Raw genomic sequence first — 20322 nt, forward strand, 5'->3', positions numbered from 1 at the left:
AACCCACTATATGTAATACTTGTGAGAGTTTAAATGCTGAAAATTCCATTTTGAAACTAAAACTTTCAAAGCTAACATATAGTCAAGAAAACCTTAACACATTGCTTGCTAATACAAGAAACGTTGGTAACCGATCTGGAATTGGATATAAACCTGATCCAGTAGTTCATATGCATAAGAAGTCAAATAATAATGTACCTACTTGTTTCTATTGTGGTACACATGGTCACACATGCACGACATGCTTTATTAGAAAATTTGGTGTGCCAAGTGGCAAATATGTTTGGATAAAGAAGGGGAAATATCCCTTAGTTAATAAAAATAAGGGACCACACATGGTCACACATGCACTACATGCTTTATTAGAAAATTTAGTGTGTCAAGTGGAAAATATGTTTGGGTAAAGAATGGGTCAGATCCCTTAGTTACTAACAAGAAGGGACCCAAAAGAACTTGGGTACCCAAAAGAGACAAGTAAATTGTGTTTGAAGGTGTGCCAAAGGACATTTGAGCATCAATGGATAAATCAACAAAACATGTTCTAGGCACAAGGTTGATGAGTAGATAAAGGGAAGAACAATGAAAGGGGAGCAACACACTTTAAATGTCAAATATACAACATTGATCATATCATCAAACTTTTCATCAAACAAGTGGTAATCTTGACCTATCACCAAAGGATAAGTAAGATAATTATATTAACAAGGTTACAAAATTATTTCTTAGTAAGCTCAAAATTGTGCTTAAAACTGTCAACTTTCTGTCATTAATCGATTAACCCTCAGGATAATCGATTAAATGAGTTTCAGTAGCTAAAACTTTCTGAAATAAATCATTTTAATCGATTAAATTTTGTGATAATCGATTACCTAGGCTCAATTTGTTTTCCAGAAATTCAATTTTTGTTGTTTTGTGGCTTACGTCTATAATTGTTTTATCATAGCATATTGTAACTATGTTGAACCTTGCTAATTATGTTAAATAGAATTTGTTTTTGCATGAATCTTGAACATGTCCTAATTGTGTATTATAATTGAATGATTAAAATATGCTTTAAAATGAAAATTGCCTAACAAAGTGCTAATAAGTGGTGATAATGGCATCTAACAAGTGGCATACATATATGTTTAATCATTCCATGTATAAACTGTTTAAATAATGGATATGTCCTGCAAAATCTGTCTATATTCAGTTTTAGAGTCATAAATCAATGCATTTGTTTAAGCTTCTCATACTGGTTATTGCATATGCTAATATTTACAGTTTTTCAAAATTAATTGTTATATCTCTTCTTACTTTTAACTAGAATTGAATATTCGTATCTTTTTGATAATGTCAAAAGGGGGAGAAAGGTTGTTTGTTGTGTTTGATGTTATTTGCAGGTTGTCATATCAATGCTTACCTAAGGGGGAGAGCAAAGCGCTTCAATTATGCAAATGTACAACATCATCAAGCTAATTCATCAAATGTAACGTATTATATGATGTGGTGTTTGTCATCATCAAAAAATGGATATTGAAAGTGCAAAGCGTCAAGGATTGCATTATCAATGTTTTGCCTATGTTTTGATGAAGACAAGGAGTTAATTAAAGCTTGAAGATGACTCAATAATCAACATGTCAAGGGCTCAAGTGGTGTCTTATTAGACTTAGGTTATAATTCTTTATTATCATTTTAGAAGTCTAAGATGTTTGCCATAGATATTGAGTCTAGGTTAGGTAAACCTAGGTGTGAGTCTCACAAGACTTAATAAATAAATTAATCCACTAAAATGAGACATCATCAAGAAATATATGATAATTAGGTTCATGCATTTGAATACATTGATTTTGTGCATTAAAGGTATTATATTTTGGAAATCATATATTGCATGAGCATATATCATATAAGTAGTTTACCATTTAATCATGTATTAAAAATACATTGGTTAATCGATTAAGCCCATGGCTTAATCGATTAACGTAAGTGTTTTCTGTTGTTTCAACTGCATAACTGAAAAACCGTTTTTAGAGACAAAATCTGTTTTGTATAAATACTGGCTAATTGAAGAAATGGCTAAGAGAAAAAACAAAGAGAAAAGAGATAGATCATCATTGTTAGAATCTATTAGAGAGTGTTGAATTAGGAGAAAGATTAGATCACGCTAGGGCTTTAGTTTTCTTGAAAAGAAAAATAGATAGTTCTTTATGATTGCATATTTTCAGAAACCTCATGCATGAACATTCATATTAGACTAGGACGTCTTGTGAGTTCTTGCTTAGGTTTTAGGCTTTATTGTAATATTCGAGTATTAAGTACTCATTCATAACTCAAAGCATTGTTAATTCAAGGATTGGGAAAATCCTAGCTGCGGTTAGGTAAGGTGTTCTTCGCACAAAGACTTGGAGGTCTTGGGATAAAGAGCGATACCTTGGCTGGGGCCGAATCGCGGTAAGAAAGGTTTTCTTGGGAGGCAATTTTGGGAAAGGTCAAACCAAGGGTGACGAAGTTCTTTGGGTTCCAAGAAAGGAGCATTTGAGTCTTGTATTTGGAAGCGTGTATGTAACGTACATTGTGTTCTATAGTGAAGAAGGAAAAAATCCATGTTTATTCCTTGCTACGTTCTTGTTAATCTTGCATAAAAGTATATGTTGTATATTTGTTTGTGTGTTGGTTAATAAATGTGCAAGTTGCTGATCTGATCATTCTATTTCTGTTTTGATTTAATCGATTAAGCCCATTGGTTAATCGATTAACTGGGAATTTTTCAGCAAGTGTGTATAAACCCAGAAAGTGGAACTTGAGCTCCGCCACACCTATTCAACCCCACCTTCTAGGTGTATTCCGCCACTGATACCTAACACCATGGTGATTTCATGGATTACAAGATGTTTGACAAAGCAAATAACTCAAAGCACATTTTATATTGAAAATGCACAGTTGTTGAGGGAAGATTTGAAAGAGTGATTCTCTAAGGGTGATTACTTTCGCATTTTAGATTTGTTGCAAGAACTTCATTCAATTAAGAAATGTGAGAGAGATATTCCAATTACTATACTGATTTGAAGATAATTTAGGAAGATTTAGAAGTTTTAAGACTTATACATTCATGTACTTGTGTTGTAAGATGCAAATGCAATATGATAAAATCTGTGAAAGAGCAAAGAGAGTCTGAGTATGTGATTTTCTTTTTGAAAGGATTGAATGATGAATTTAAAAATACCATATCATAGATTTTATTACTTGAACCCTTACCAACAATCAATAAGGCTTTCGCATTGTTGCAACATCAAGATAGACAACTAGCTAGTGTTAATACAAAAATTTTGTTCAACTCTAATGAAATAGAATCTGTTGAAAATACCAAAACATCAAACAACAATACACAATGGAGAGGTGTCCTTAGTAGAGGAAACGCATACGAAAGAAATGGTATGCGTTCAAACAGAGGTCGAGGATTTGGAAGAAGTTATGGTTCAAACAGAACTAATAACATTAAACTATGCACTTATTGTGGAAGAAAGGGGCATACAACTAACATTTGCTATTACAAACATGGTTTTCCTCCTAATTTTGGCAAACACAGAACAAATAATAGTGTTGTTAATAGTACTAAAAGCACTAATTTAGTTTTGTCTAACAAAATGCATGATTCTTTAAGTACAAAAACTAATACAAAGGTCTCCTTGAGTTTTAATCCTACTAAGTATGCTGAACTTGCATCTTTGCTGAATAATGTTGGTATGAACAACTCTTTTGAACACAAGGTGAACCAACTTAGCATAATGCTTCTTGATCAATCAAGTGCTTATAAGGATCCAGGTAACATCCATCCATGGAAACTTGATATTGGTGCTACTGATCATGTTTGTCCATATTTGTCTAGTTTTACAACATATCAATCCATTAAACCAGTAGTCATTAAGCTACCTAATGGATCAGTTGTTATAGCTAGCATAGTTATGTTTAATGAGAATTTGATGATGCACAATGTTCTGTTTGTTCCTGAGTTCAAATACAATCTCATCTCCATTCATAATCTTGTTGTTGCATTACATTGCAGAGTAATTTTTTATGGTTATCAATGTATGATCTAGGATACACGTACCTTGAAGATGATTGGACATGCTAAGGTGCACAACAATCTCTACATTTTTATCACACCTTCAAGACCTTACATGCCAAAGATTTGTCTTAGCTAATTCAGTTTCCAATGTCTCTCCTTTTGATATGTGGCATTTTCGATTAGGACACCCATCTATTGACGTTTTACATCATATTTGTAAAGATTTCTCCTATGTACATTTTGATGCAAAGACAATTCGTGAATTTTGTCATTTGGCAAAACAAACAAAGTTGTCTTTCTCAAATAGTGTGAATAAAACTTGGCACCATTTGATCTGATTCATACGGATATTTGGGGTCATATAGTTGTTTCATCTATCCATGGCTTCAAGTATTTCCTTACTGTAATAGACGATTATAGTAAGCACACATGGTTATACCTCATGAAAGCTAAATCTGAAGCAATAACTTTAATGCAGAATTTTGTTGCTCTTATTCATACACAGTTCCACAAAGTTATTAAAATCATTCGTACTGACAATGAGGTTGAATTTCACTTTCCTATTTTCTTTGATAAATTGGGCATCATTCATAAAACATCACGTGTTGAAACTCCACAACAAAACTCTGTTGTAGAGAGTAAGTATCAACATTTACTCAATGTCACTAGATCATTGTTGTTTCATGCACACCTCCCTAAAGTTTTTTGGTCTTATGCTGTCCAACATGCCACATTCCTCATCAACAGAATTCCTAGTTCAACTCTTCAACACAAGTCACCTTATGACATGTTGCACCAATGTAAGCCTAATCTAACTGAACTCAGGGTGTTTGGATGTTTGTGTTTTAATTTCCTGGAAATCTAAGAAGCAAACTGTGGTGGCTAGATCTTCCTCTGAAGCAGAATATCGAGCTCTAGCTGCTACCTCTGAACTTCAATGGTTAACTTTTCTTCTTGATAGTTTTCCCATTGCCTTCACTAAGCCTTCTCTTCTCTTTTGTGACGACAATTCAGCTCTTTACATTGCAGTTAATTCCATGTTTCATGAATTTACTAAATACATAGAAATTGATTGTCACATTATCAGGGAAAGGCTCAAGGCTCATCTCTTCCACTCGCTTCTCATTCTTACAAAAGAACAACCTGCCGAATTATTCACCAAAGCCTTAGATTCTGCAACTTTTTACTATCTTCTTGCCAAGCTGGGTGTTTTAAATATTTACTCCCCAGCTTGAGGGGTATTAAATACTTCAATATATTATTTGGTACTTATTTTATCATCAATTGTACCATAGCATAGATTTTTCATTATCTTTCCTTTTTAGGCAAGTTTGTTAGTAACTATCATAACTGTTTTTCTTCTTTTAGAAAATAGTTAAGCTTTTGTATATAACCAGCTTTCCAAAGCTTGGTAGATTCATTGAATGAGTTCAGAAACCATGAATCATACAAAATCCAATATACCAATTAAGCATGATAACCAAACCTAGGAACGAACTTATCAATGTATAACTTTCGTATAAATGTGTTAATATATATTCCTTATAACAATAGGAAGAATGAAGAAAATATATGAAAATAACATGGTCCACCTGAAACGGGAAACAACCCTATGCATATAACCTAACAATAACAATGAGAGGTTTTCTTATTCTTACTTCAGTTTTGGGTAGAATTGATCACATTCAAAAAGTTTGTGTGGATGGTAATGTGGGTGCAGTGTGAATGGTAGAGACTCTGGTAGATCCTTTGGGTGTATGTATGACCTCTAAGGTGGTCAATGATGGTTTGGTCCTCATGATGATCAGTTGAATATGGTTGTCGATGATAGTGATTTGGAGTCGTGGGCTGACAGAGTGCAGCCTCTTGTTGGGGAGAACATTTCTTGGAGGAAGATGACACTGATGAGGTGGTGGTCAACTCTAGGCGTGTTGAGGGGGATCTTAGAAGGGTCAATATCAATTTGCCATTTTCTGGTAAGTTGAAATTGGACTCCTCTCCTGTTAGTTTGAATTCTTCTACTTATTCTGAATGTGGGGGTACACCTATTTTGGCGCTTCCTTCAGTGTTGGCAAAAGAAGGTAAACCCTTGGCACCTTTAAGTGTTACTTTGCTGAGGTCTTCTTCTTTGGAGTCTAAGGAGAGAGAGGTTTCGTGTGAGAGGGGTTTGGGGCTTGTTTCTTCCAGTCTTGCAATCAATTCTTCCCTGGATGTTTTTGAATTTTCTAAAGAGGTTGAACTAGGCAAGGATGTGGGCTCAGCTAAGCCCATGTGTAAAACCTTGGCAAAGAATAAAAAAGTTATTGGATCTCCCAGACCCAACTCTCCTAATAAAAATGGTGGGGCGAGTATTGGAGGTTTGTGGAAGCCCAATATCCTCAAACATGGTTGAACCCTAATTCTTTCTTTCCCAAAAAGAATAGGGGTCAACATTTTCACCCTTCGACATCTGCCTCGAAGAATATGGTTGTGTCTCCTTTTGGCCTTTCTTTGTTCAAAGAAGACTCAACTTGGAAGATTGATTTGAAAGGAAGGTGTAGTGGGACTCCTTCTGACCGTATTCCATGCTCAATTAGCGGGGCAACCGAATTTATTGCTCAAAAGTCGCTCTGTTTGCGTCCTACGGTTAAAAGGAAGAATGTTTTTCACCATCAATCTGATATGGACTGCAGTTTGTGTAATCTCGGGAGGAGGAATCAGCGGATCACCTCTTTTGTACTTGCTCTTTTGTTTCTCATGTTTGGTTTAGTTTCTATTGTTGGCTTGGTTTGTCCTTTACTACACCTTCCTCTGTTATTTTTGGTCTTACTGCTCATATGGCCTTGTGTCACAAATCAAAGGCTGCAAACCTCTACAAGATGTTTTGGTTTGTAGTGGTGTTATTTTGTATGCTATTAAGGTTAAGCTGTGGTTATGGTACTCTACCAATATGGATTGTAATTTATTCTCTTTTGCGAACTGGTGTGTGGACCGTTGGAGCTGTATGGTGGGTAGTGTTTAGGCTACTGTTTCTGCTGTTTGCTGCAGATTTTTTCTGCTGTTTCATGCAGATTTTTTTGCTGTTTCCTGCTGGCTTGTTATTATTTGGGTTAGCACCCCTTGTGCTTTTAATCCAATCTTTGCTTATCAAAAAAATAAAAAACAAAGTATAGCATATAAATACAAATGTATGTAAACTTGGGGTCTTTGTCCAAATATGTTACACAATAAGATAATGTGGTCATGGCTTCTATAACCAAATGGAAACATGACATGGGTATCAATACAAAGCTTACCATTCTAGGGCACCACCAAATTGGTCATCAACAGAAATTGGATACAAGGACAGCACATGGAGGCAAAACAAAATGAATTTGTGATCTCATTGAAGTTACAAATGAAGAGTAATGCCAAATTGAGAAAATAAAAGATTATATTACCAAACCATACAAATGATTGCAAAACCTTACCTACCCATTTCCCTTTTCATAAAAAACAATATGACATTAGAGGAAAGAATAAGAGAATGCATAATAATCCATGTATTAACAACTAAAACATTCATTAGCAAAAACATCATTAATCATCTCTGTAGAAAAGATTTGTCAGGAGTCACCAAACAAATTCTCGGGAAAGAAACATGAAATTTCATTATGCTCTTGATCTGGCAGAGAACCTTCATATCTTTTGTGTAAGAGACACATCAAGTATCCCAATAGAAAGTTTAGGTTTATAGTGCTCATCTGTATCCACTTCTTCAATTTCCTGCCAAAGGATTATGTAACACTCAATATCAACTATAATCTTAAATTTCCCAATATTGAATCATTAACGAAATGTCTGCACTGTTGGTAAGAATTGAAAAGCATGATAATTTCTCGGAAATAAGGAAAATTAAGTTACAACTTTCTAATAGCTAGAAGTATTTTCATTCCAAACTTGATATATAGTTTCAAATTAATAACAAAAATGACCACCATTAACAGCCAACACATGAAAAGATTTGCAGAAAGAATTCTTAACTGGTTGAAAAGGAAAAAGCACAAGATAAGCAGCACAAGAAAGGGAAAGATAAATGTTCACACGATATTGCAGACATAACGACGAGAATAAATCAAATTCAGTCACCTGAACAATATCCTCTCCTTTGATGACTTGCCCAAACACAATAAGCTTCTCATTTAGTTCTGGTATCGGTGCAGTTGTAATGAAAAGATCAAATCCTTTGCTTAAGTGTTTGCCCTTTGAAGTTCCAAGCATGAATGCTTCATGTTTCATACTAGTAAATGATCACAATTTCTATTATTTAGAAAATTTATGAAACTCACAAGGATGGTCCATACTGATATATCAGAAACTTAATTGAAAAAACCAAAAGAATGAGAAAACCTTGTATGATGCTTTCCTCTCAAGTTCCAATCTTCCGTAGCTCCTGCTCCTTCATTATCCCCTGCCTGAATCACGAAGTGCTTAATCACACGGTGAAAAAGCATCCCCTTGAAGTGCCCTTTTTGACTGCAGAAGCAATTGCAGTTTAGGAGGGAAGTATAAGTAGAGTATATTCCAAAAAGTCTTATGTAATAAACTACTTACAATCAATATACTACTAATGCATATTGACACCAACAAAAGTTAGGAAAATATCAGTCAACCCATAGAGCTGTAATACTTTGAAGTTTCCATGAATTTCATGCGAGTGCCGAGTCACAAATAGCTGTGTTCTCTCTTGTCACAAGAGGACACGTTAATTTCAAGCAACATACAAACACACAGTTATAGTAGTCAACACAGTTTCGCTAGTCTTATGTCTATGCCACAAAATATTTGTTTTAACTTGACAGATACCTTCCAATCACTAATTAGTGAATAACACCTAAACTATTCAGTAGCAGTACAGACGTACATAGAGACGAAAAATGATATGGGCATAGGGACACCAAATTTTGGAAGTTGTACGAGACCAACACATATATATAGGTACTTGATAAAAGCACCTTAGACTTATTTTCTTTTCTATTATCAAAATTGCTTAAATGTTTAAAATAGAGTCAACCTTTTGATGTTACTTTGTTTTTTTTCTTCAAAATTTAAAGGGCATGACAAAGCCATATAGAGTTGTCTTTCCATGGTATCTTAACTATATTAGAGATGGAAATAACTAATTTATAAAATAACCACATGTCATCGTGTGTTGTACAAGTGTTGGTATCAAACACATTTCCAGTATGTGACGTGGCACAGAAATGGTGCACCTATATCACTCCTCCATTTCATACACGGTCTACCCCACTTAAATGATATGACTTAAACCTCCCTTAATCTCTTTACCCCTTGGTATGATTGATCCAAGATGCCTAAATTATGTGACTTGTAATCTCCAGTTTTAAATTTGGTCAATGTTACCACACAACTTACTAAAGTTACATTCCATATAATCAATTTACTTCCGCTTAAATGGAAGCCATGTGATTCTAAAGCTCCCCTTGATAACTCTAATTTTCAATTTTTTCCCTCTGTCGACTCTCTCATTAAGACATACATCAGCAAAAAACATATATCGAGGTGCTGATTCTTGTGTCAAGGATATGATGAGTAAGAACACTCAAACCCAAGGTGAAATGATAAGAGCTCAAGGTTGAACCCTGTTGTGATACACACTGAATACAATTATATATATATATATATAGAAAAATCATGCAAACATGAAGATTTATACTAATTCATTCAATCTTGTGATAATGAAGAGTATAGATATTAGATACACGGGGAAAATGGTATCAACATAATTACGAATACTTTATCATACTTAACATCTACTGCAACCAGCAAACCACAACTCGGACTAAAATGAATGACAACATGAAAAAAGTTAGAAAAAAATAAATCCTAAACCATTCAGCAGCCTCCAAATTATCATAATATTGAAGGAAGTATAGACTGAATAAAAGGAAAACCAAGTACTCACCATAAGTCAATGAATTCATCAACAACTTCAGGGGCACTTTCCTTGTGGAGTTCTATGATAATAGAGCCCTTGGAGGTATTTAAAACCTATAACAATGATGACAAAGGAAGCTAGGTTATGGAATAATATTTCATTTTTCATATAATAATTTCATTCAACAAGCATTTTAAACTTAATTAAAATTTAATTTGACTTGAAAATGTTCAAAAAAACAAAAGAATTACTACAGTTTGGTAAATGAAACTTACAGCATATCCAGGTAGGTCAGATTTCCTTGGGTCTACAAAAGTATTTTCACCCTATCCAAAAACCAGTTTGAATAAGAAACAATAATTCTATTCACAGACACAAAAGCTCAATAGAACAAGCAACAACCTATATCAATGGGCAAACTCAAACACACATAAAATACACCTTCAATAAGATGAAGAAAACACTTGAAAGGGTATCATATAACAAGAAAACATAAAAATGCCTCCGGAGTTATGAAAACCCTGTATAATGCATTTAAGGATGTACCTCTGAGACTGACAATTGATTCTCTGATCGAAATCTTGACCTGAATAAAGGTAAGAAATGAATTGTTATGCAACAGCCAATGCTCTTCAGAAGTTCCTATTCTATATGAGAAAATTGAACAAATAATGTAAAACAACAATATTCATCATCATTTACTCCAACAATTACCAATGCTCGTTCCATACTCATCTAATTAAGAATGAAAATCACTTCAAAAAAATACAAAAGCTATAGTGCATGCTCAACAAACAAAATGCGTGGAGTTCAATCAAGATAGCAGTACAATAAAGCCCCTAACAACAAACTGCATTCTCCAGAAATTCCTCTATATCTTAGCATAAGCATCCAATATACCATCATTCACATTCATGCTGAACAAGTCTTAAACTAGAAAAGCTGGAGCTTAATTTCGCTGAGTATCAATTTCCAACACATCTTTTGTTGTTTTTTGTTGGGGAAACGAATATATCATATATAACTTCGAACACTACGAATAGTCCATCACAGATGGAACATAAAAATCCTTTACTTACCTGTTGGACCAATGTCTATATGAAGCAAACAGGAAGAACCCAAACAAGACAAGAATCAATGAGTAGAATATAATAGTGGTGGCACTTATGCGCGAAGGCCCCTTCTTCCTTTTGCTTTGCTGCAGCAGAGCCTGAGGTTTGATCCTCGCCATTTACCCTAATCTTCAGTTTCAATCAAGGGCATTGTTAATTTACAATTAGGAAAACAAAATCGATGGCTAGAAACAAAAAAAAACAAATCAATCAAGAGAAATAATGATGAATATCAACAACAAAGAAAACACTTAATTAATCAATGTCAAAAAAACCAAATTTTTATAGTTGATTTACACGAGATTCAAACACCAACTAAACCCCATGGCTTAAAGGTTGAAATTTTCAAGTACTTTTTCCTCCTCAAATTCGATGAGCAATTGAGCATAAAGAGAAACTTCAAAACTGAATAGAAGTTAAGATCCAACAAGCTAAACTAAGATTTGGTCAAAAGCAACAAACTTTATTAAATTAAGCAATACCCATTATTTAAAATAAATTAAGCAAGCAATACTCATTAATTATATGAACTCAAATAGGGCATAGAACTAAAAGTTTACTAGTTTGATTTAATTTAAATCATATTTAAAAATAATAATAAAACAAAGGGTAGCACCTGAGCGAGTTTGTGATGGAAGTGGTAGAACAAGAGGTAATGTGAGGCACAGAGTAGATCGAAGAGAAGAAAAAGAAGAAGGTGTAGGATTTCACAAAAGGAACAACAATTTGTTGTGTGTGTGTTCTTCTTTTCAACTATGAATGAGAAACTGATACACGGATTCCGGCCACAATTTTCCAAAGTTGCATTGAAGCGTTTTATTTTATTTTAATTTCTATTTTAAATTTAAATAATTTACACCATCACATGATCATAATATAAAGAAGAGTTAATTACATTGTTAGTTAATTTATACAAACTATCCCTTACTTTTCTACACCTATATAAATATTCCCTAGTTTTTATATTTTCATTATACTGATCATCCTTGCATGAGAAATAATTATAAAAAATAATATGATAAATGCAATTAAGTTAAATAAAACATGGTATATGATGAGGAAAAATACAAAAAATATACAAATAAATGTATGTTTATTATTTTTTGTTACAAAATGTATCAACAATTCTAAAAATTTATTGTGTAAATCACTCTTATACTATATCATAAAGAACAAAAAATAATAAAGAGGTATCGATTCATATATTATTTGGATTTGTCTCCGTAATATACGATGTTTTGTTTAACTTAATTGCATTTATCACTTTTTTTTAAAAGATTACACTTATTTCTCATGCATGGGTGATCAATGTACTGAAAGTATAAAAATCAAGGGGCTTGTGTAGGTGTAGAAAAGTGAGGAGTGATTCATGTAATTTCGCTAAAACTCAGTGAGTGTCAGTGTAATATACTCTAATATAAATAAAAATTAGAGTAAAGATATAATTGAGTGAGTATCAATATTTCTAATACTAACATATCTCCTCTCTTTTTTAATGATAAGAAATTAATCTCTTTTAACGATATAATTATCTCTCCAATAAGTGTTACTACTAATAATTGGACTTTTATCTTTTTTCTTTCTAAGATCTTAGCATAGTCTTACACTATTAAATCAATGATCTATCGGTTGTAAACAACAATTTGGTCATTAATAAACTTAAATTATCATTTTAGTCCTTAACTTTTATAATTTGTCATGTTCCCGATTTTATTACTATTAACAAAACTGGGACAGTCACATAGTTTTAAAAATAATAATTTAAATTTATTAGGAACTAAATTGATATAAAAAATTTGAGACTTTTATAATGTGGATTTTAGTCTAAAAAAATCTTCTTGTAATGGTTAATAAAAGTAAACATATGCCTAAAAGAAAGTAGTTGAAAAGAGAATAATCCTTAATTTAGGATATGGTTAGTTAACACTAAGAAGGAAAAATATCATATTCTAATAAGGAAAAAGTAAGGGATTGGTGATTCTTTTATTAGAAATATAAAAAAATAGATTGAATATTTACTTTGTTTCTTATAAATTTTCACATGTATAGTTTTTTTATCAACAATTAATTTCATAAAAAAGAAAAAAGATATTAGGAGAACAAGTGATACTCTTATCCACAAAGATAAGTTAAACATTATAACAAAAAAAACAATTAGAAAGGTTCATCACCCACTCCACAAAAGAAAAACTAGGAAAAGGATAAGTAAGGAGATTCCACGAGTGAAAAGAAATAAGGTTCATTACCTCCTCTAGATAAAAATTAGAATGCTCAAAAATGACTTTGATCCTAATCAACCAAAGAGACTAAATAGTGATAAACCAAATGGACATCCATTGTTGGTGAAGGTCTTTCTCCAACCAAAGCAAATTCATATGAGAAAGAAAGTTGCAGTTGACATCATTCGAAATAATAGAACAAAGACCAAACCAAGAGTAGAGATTTTGTCATACCCCATAAGAAGAAGCACAAGTGAAAAACAAATGTTCTAAGGATTCTTCCAGCATACCACAAAAAGCACACCAAGTTGGAACATTATCTCCAAGGACACCACGTCTAGCAAGATTAAATCTAGTCGACACACCATCTAAATACATTCTTCACAATAAACAACTCATCTTTGGTGGAACATTGCAAGCCCATAATCTTTTATAGAAGTCATTGTCATCATTTCTAGCTTCATTTTGAAGTATCTGGTAAGCGTTACGAACCGAGTATTCGTCACCCTTGTCATGAACCCAAATCCACCCATCATCATGGCCTTGAACAATTCTTGCATCTTCCAAGGATTTAAGGAGATGTTCGACTTCCTTTTGTTTCCAAAGGAACAAATTCCTTCTCCAACTCAACTTCTAGCACCATGCCCCATCTGTCTATTCTCCCAAAGAGCTGATATAAGCATCTTTGTTCAAAGTCGCTTGAAATAATATTTCAAAACAGTTTTTGATTTTATTGCCCTCATAATCACTTCATATGCCTTGTGGGAAACAAACAATTTTATTAGTGAGGTATGTTGGAGTGTGATATGCTTCGAGCAGGTGATATATGTCTATAATGTTTATCAAGAATATTAATGATAGATTGGAGTATACTAAAGCTCGAGGTATTGGGCTTATCATCTCCAAAAGGGTTATCCATCGAGGTTGAAATTTTCACTCTCTACTTGTTTACAGTAATGTCATTCCAAATGATAAGGTGTAAATCAAATTGAAAAACATTTAGGTTTGTCAAATAGTTTGTTGTTTAATGGAGAGTTCTTAAGTATAAGAAATCATAGTCATATCTTGAATGTTATTGTTGAAGATGGTTTGGGGTCTAAGTTGACAAATGGAGGTTTATTTATTCAAAATATCGCTCATGAAAGAAACAATTGATAAATGTTGGAGTGAGTATAGTGTGATGTTGGAATTTGGAACTATTGTTGATCCATCCAAGAAGCTCAATTTCTTGAGATATACATATTTTGAAATCAATTTCTTAAAAGTAAAAAAGGTGAAAGAGAATTTATATAAGACTACGTCATAATTCATAAGTATCTCAACAATGATGCTTATTTCAATGAGAGTCCATCTTATTCCTTGTCACAAGTACATGTCACAAGTATAAAGCTCAATCTTGATTAGGACGAGGAAGGGAAAGAATTTAATGGTACCACCTTATTTGGAAAATAGAATTTAATTTAAAACATTTTGTAAAAATATTTATATTTTTGTTCCTTATTTTTATTTATGTGGTAATTTGAATATTTTGATAGCACAATAATAATTACATCTGAGAAAACCGAATTTAATACTTATTCAGAGCGAAAAAAGAGTTAAACAATCAAATGGTTTTAATGTCTAAGATTATTGAAAGAAAATTAATACATCTCCAAATCTTTTAAAAATGACTTGTGATGTATTGAGCATTTTAATAACTATCACACCAGAATCCACTTCAAAATGGGCTATAGAGTTCTAAATAAGTATTCAAGTTATAAAAACCATTCAAGCTCTTTTGAAGATATAGTTATTTATATGACTTTACAGCAGGAATTTTTTTTGTTGCATTATTTATTTTGTATAAGAACTTATTAACATAATAAAAATATATTCTACATTGATATTATGAGCAGAAGGCCATCAGTTTTAAAATGTAAAATTTTCTCAAAAGTTTAGATACTATCATTAAAAAACAAAGAATGAAGATTTATTGGTAAGTAATTCAAATTTCGCATACCTTTATTATACATTGTCATTATTAATATCCAATTTATTTCTTAACCATATCATATGTATGTTATATATTTCAAGGCTTATTAATTATTATACTGCTTTTGTTTATCTAATTTACAAGTATTCAATAGCATGCAAAATTTAAGTACATTGAGTTCTTTTTTTTTCTCCTTAAATTTTGACACCTTTAACATATAAACAAGTTAGTGTTATAGGCTAAAATATGTTTTTTTTGTTATAAGTTTGGATCATCTATAGTCAATTAAAACTGGTTTATCTCTTATGTTTTCAACCCTTAGATGTTCTTTTGTAGTACTACAGCCATGGACATAGTTGCTGGAACAAATTTCGCATGTATTGGGTGTTTTGTAGTCTTGCAACCATGTGATATTTACTATTGATTTTTAATATTTGCTATTGATTTTTAATCAAATTCTTTAAAAATTAATATAAATGAGTAATGAATGATGTACTGACTTTGTATAAATCTTTATGTATGTTAACAAAAAGCTTTTATTTTGACCACGCTTAACCAATGGCGAATCGTAAAAGTTGTAGTCCTCGTAATCAAGAATACAATCAAGGTTCGTAACCAAGAACACATTAATTTAGAGTTTGTGATCGAGAAAGGCAAAAATCATATCTCTACGTTTCAAGAGGGAACAAGTATAAAAACATCCTATGCTCTTTCACGTGGATCTTTAGTAAAAATTCACAATGATTAAAATTTTAAATTTTGTTGTGCAACCGTTGTCCAATTCCCAACACCAGAACCATTTTGTATAGGTCTAATATGGTCACTTATCCATGCTAAAAAGTTGACTCGTATTAAGTTTACACAAATATTTTTTAACAATTCTCAACCTTTTTTCTCAACTCTATTAAAACTCAAGTTCCAACTAGGCCAACACTAACTAGATGAAGATGACTGAATCCCCAACTTTATTTATGACACATGTTAGAATGGCTACTGCATGCTCTATACATTGACTACAATTTTGCATGGTATCAATGTGAAAAGTCTTTTTATCATAGACAATGTTTTAAAAATTATGAAATTACATAAAATAAAAATAGAACTTATTTATTTTATTACAAAAGAAATTACTAGATTTAAATGGTTGAAATAAGAGAAGTTAAATCTTAGATCCGCAAGCAATTGTGTCGGTGATAAAGTAGCAGGATGGTTGAGTTAAAGATGCCTGGAAAGGCAGTCTGTAACTTGTACAGGCTGTACTACCAAGAGAGAGAGATGGGACGATGAAGGGTATTTTGGGAAGACCAAAGTATCATTGAGGAGAGACTATCATGGTTTTGGCGTATATGGGTGAAGTAGTGAGAGAAAATGGAAGAGAAGGGTACATAAAAGAGAGAAGAAGTGGTGGGGTTAGTGTCCTATATGGTCAAAAGAAAATTTGACTCAGACCTCTTTGACTGTCCCTTGTGACTGAGAATGAATGAGCACTCTCTGCCCCTCTGCCACACTTGTCAGCAACCCCTCCACTCCACACTCCGTCCTACCCCAAATTTCATTCAACATTCCCAAAGTACCCTCCATCACAAATGTTGAGCACAATCTAAATGCAAGTTCAGTTTTAGAATGAACGTCTGAGAATTATTTTATAAGTGTATGTTTTATCTTTTCATTTTTTTTTTTTAAAATTCAACTCACAAATGGATCATAAGTGTTTTATGGCTCATAAGATTTCTCTTTCTATTTATTACTATTCAAAACTCAGCAAATAGATTGAAGTAACTTATTTACTCAAATCATTTCGTTTCTTCAATTAACTTGGCATTATTATCATGTTAAGTTATTCCATCTTAAGACAAGGAAGACAAAAGGGTGAAAGAACACATAAATAGAAACTTACATGTCTACAATGAGATAAAGAAACAAATGTAAGAAATTAATTAAATTATATACATAGAAATCACAAAATGAACAATTAATGTTAGACTTGGTATCTCCAACAAAGAATGGAACATATACCTTGCATCACTCATCACCTGACATATATCATGTGAAATCAATTTGTTGAAACTGACTCAAAAGTAATAAGAGGTGGGGGAGGAAGGAAAGAATGGGCTGATATAACTTTCTGAATCATCACATAATTAATAAACTAAGATCAAGAAAGCATATAAAAATATATATGCAGCATATTAATTAATTATCTTTGGCCATGGGGTTGATCAGAATTAATGAGTGACTGAATGGCACCGGAAAGATCCGTAACGGCGGCGACAAGGGTGGCAATGCCTTGCCGGTGAACCTCATTCCGGGCTTCTTCCATCTGAATCCTCCTTTTCTCTAGCTCCATCATTTCACGGTGCCGCTTTTCCTTCTCCTCTTCACAAGTTCTAAGTGCTCGTGCCAGCACTGTTGCACTTTTCATTATGCTAGAACCAAGGTTCCTAATTTTCCTACGTTTAGATTCTGAGCCATCACCATCACTTTGCTCTGTGCTTTTAGAAGATTGTGATTTCTCTACAATCAAACCATTTCCTCAATAGAATCACAAAATTCAATTCATAATAACATAGTTAATTACAAGGATCATTGAAGCTACATTATAGCATGAAATAATGAAATAAAGAAACAAGCATAACATGTAACAATTAAAGAAGACTAAGAAAATCTTAGCTTAAGCGTGAAATTAAAAAAATGGTCCCCTCAGCAGGTGAATATAAAATAATAATGATGAATGAATGAGAATTTAATTTGCATGAGTTTTGAGTATGAGATGGTATTGGTCAATGCATTGGTTACGTGGACAACCAAAGTAACAAATACTTTTAATTCCTAGGAAGATTCGAACTTTCGTAATTATTAAGGATTGAGATTATGTTATCCACCACAAAATAATGATTAAGATTATGTTAATGATAACACCAAGAGGGACTAAGCAACTTATAGTCTATTTTCTTGGACAGCCCACAAAATCCATGACAATCATGAGATGGTACCCTTTCACACACTGGTTTGCATGATTGTACTATATAACATTTTATTTATGATATCTATGTAGTAATAATATAAATATTTATGTACAGCTAATGTAATATCTATTGTTTATTTTATTACTTTTAATTAAAAGTCAATAATAATTAAAATGAATAGGAAATAATATAATAATAATATAAAAACTTCATATATCATGTGTATATCTTTTTCTATTTATTATTTATTGCATAAATATTGTTTCGTTATTAGAAACTAAAAAATATACTTTTTTGTCTGAGTTTTATAATAGGAACCAGAATCTTGGTGCAGTGTAGCAACGTGGTCTAAGATACCATCAACAGTAACACCCACATTTCTCTTCTTACACCGTAGGATGCAAACTACAGATTCATCAAACAATCAGAAATGTTATAACCTTTAGGTGTATTTTAAATAGCATGGGACTAATTGTAGCATATAAAATTAAAAATTAAAAAAGGGTCCCATTAAATGTGACAGGGTTGACAGAACCTGCAAGTTTGACCGATAACTCAAACATAACACAAAATCCAAAACTTGTCAAAAATAAATAAAAAATTTAAATTTATAAAAAAAATGCAAAAAGTGTTTGTTGTGTTAACAGTGATATCTAGGCAGCACATTGATTACTGCATTACCTGAAACCGCCGGAGTGGTGGAACCAGCCGGAACTTGCGGCGGCGGAGGAGGTTGCTGTTGTGGCAGTGGAAGAGGGGGTGGTGGAGGTGGAGGTGGTGGTGGTGGTTGAGATAGTTGCATTGCTTGAAGTGGTGGTGGTGGTGGTGTTGCTATTGTAACAATAGGTTGAGGTTGTGAAAGTGGAGTGGTTATTGTTGTTGTTGTTATTATTCTTTGCGTTTGTTTTCTTTGAAGAACTTCACTTATGGCTTGGTACACTTCAAAGATCATATTAGAAGGTAGGTTTTGCTCTTTGCGTTGTTGTTTGTTGAGTGTCCAATAAGAAGAATTAGAAGAAGAATATTCCAACAATATTTTGGACTCATAATCACGAACCTTCTTGTAATCACGAAGCAAGTTGTCCCATTTATCATTGCATTGATTCTGGCTTCTTAAACATCCATGGCTCCAGCAATAGTTCTCAACCCACTTCCACCTTAGTTCACCAGTGTTTCTGCTTCCACATGCAGATATTGAAGATGAAGAAGAGGGTGTTGATGAGTTTGAAGTTGCTGTGACTTTTAGCCTTCTTTCATCGTCTAGTTTCTTTGCAGTGATGAGGATCAGGGTTTCTTGGATTGTCCAGTTTCCTTTCCGGTATTCTCTTATTATTAATGGGGTGGAGGAGGAGGTGGGTGCGGTGGCAACACCTTGGATGAGGGGTGGTTGGTGGTGGTGTGGTTGAGCCGGTAAGGTTGGTGGTGGCGGCAATGGAGTGGTGGAAGGGTCAGACATAGTATTATATATTTGGCATGAGATTGTGGAAGAAAGATATGGTGAGTGAGCTAGTTAATGAGTGAAAGAGAGTGATGAGTTTGTGTGTTAATTTTATGGGTTATATTATATGGGCTTGTTGTTGTTATATTGTAGTGAAAATGAGAAGTGAAATTTGATTTAAGGAATGGATTTTGGGTTGTTTATGGTTTTTGTTGTGTGTTGAGTTTGTGAAGGTGTGAGAAGAGAATTGAGAATTCTATGGTGAAAGGAGTAGGTGAGTGATTTACAACATTGGGTATAGAAAGCTGCCACGTGCGAAGGTGGTGAAACCCAGCTTCGATGCACGTGACTGGACTGTCTAATACTAATTGGATGAGTACCCTTGTATCTATACAGTAAACAAGGATCCTTTTTGTTTAGGGATATTTGAACTTTTGGATGTGGAGGAAAAAGGAAATCATGATGATAAACATACCGAGCAAAATTGACATGATTATTACAAAGTAAAGATAAGATGTATGATCAAGACAACAAAACACAATTTTGTACTTACAATACATTTGCATGTAGTGGATATGAGTGTTGTATATATACAAGGTAATAGAACTAATAGAGATCATTTGTCTCTCTTTTTGTCTTCCAATTGTATCTTA

The 20322-nt window shown here is 33.0% G+C and overlaps 2 protein-coding genes across 3 annotated transcripts; both read right to left on the reverse strand.

Moving 5' to 3' along the window:
• Positions 1 to 7346: 7346 nt before the first annotated feature.
• Positions 7347 to 11890, reverse strand: LOC109339685 (peptidyl-prolyl cis-trans isomerase CYP21-4-like). Of its 2 annotated transcripts, none has more exons than XM_019577175.1 (8): positions 11691 to 11890; positions 11042 to 11198; positions 10509 to 10548; positions 10238 to 10288; positions 9990 to 10075; positions 8414 to 8539; positions 8153 to 8303; positions 7347 to 7789 (listed from the first exon to the last, which is right to left on the reverse strand). In XM_019577175.1, the coding sequence occupies exons 2-8, from the start codon at positions 11191 to 11193 to the stop codon at positions 7703 to 7705; spliced, it is 693 nt and encodes a 230-aa protein (XP_019432720.1). In that variant the 5' UTR covers positions 11194 to 11198; positions 11691 to 11890; the 3' UTR covers positions 7347 to 7702. The 2 variants fall into 2 exon arrangements, with proteins under 2 accessions (XP_019432720.1, XP_019432719.1); XM_019577174.1 differs by having other exon boundaries at positions 11042 to 11203.
• A 5365-nt stretch (positions 11891 to 17255) lies between these two features.
• Positions 17256 to 19959, reverse strand: LOC109339683 (formin-B-like). The gene is made up of 2 exons (XM_019577172.1): positions 18913 to 19959; positions 17256 to 17779 (listed from the first exon to the last, which is right to left on the reverse strand). Exons 1-2 carry the CDS (start codon positions 19685 to 19687, stop codon positions 17463 to 17465), a joined length of 1092 nt encoding a protein of 363 aa, XP_019432717.1. The 5' UTR covers positions 19688 to 19959; the 3' UTR covers positions 17256 to 17462.
• Positions 19960 to 20322: the final 363 nt, after the last annotated feature.

The sequence above is a fragment of the Lupinus angustifolius genome, unplaced genomic scaffold, assembly GCF_001865875.1.
Source record: "Lupinus angustifolius cultivar Tanjil unplaced genomic scaffold, LupAngTanjil_v1.0 Scaffold_88_56, whole genome shotgun sequence".
Taxonomy (NCBI): Eukaryota; Viridiplantae; Streptophyta; class Magnoliopsida; order Fabales; family Fabaceae; genus Lupinus; species Lupinus angustifolius.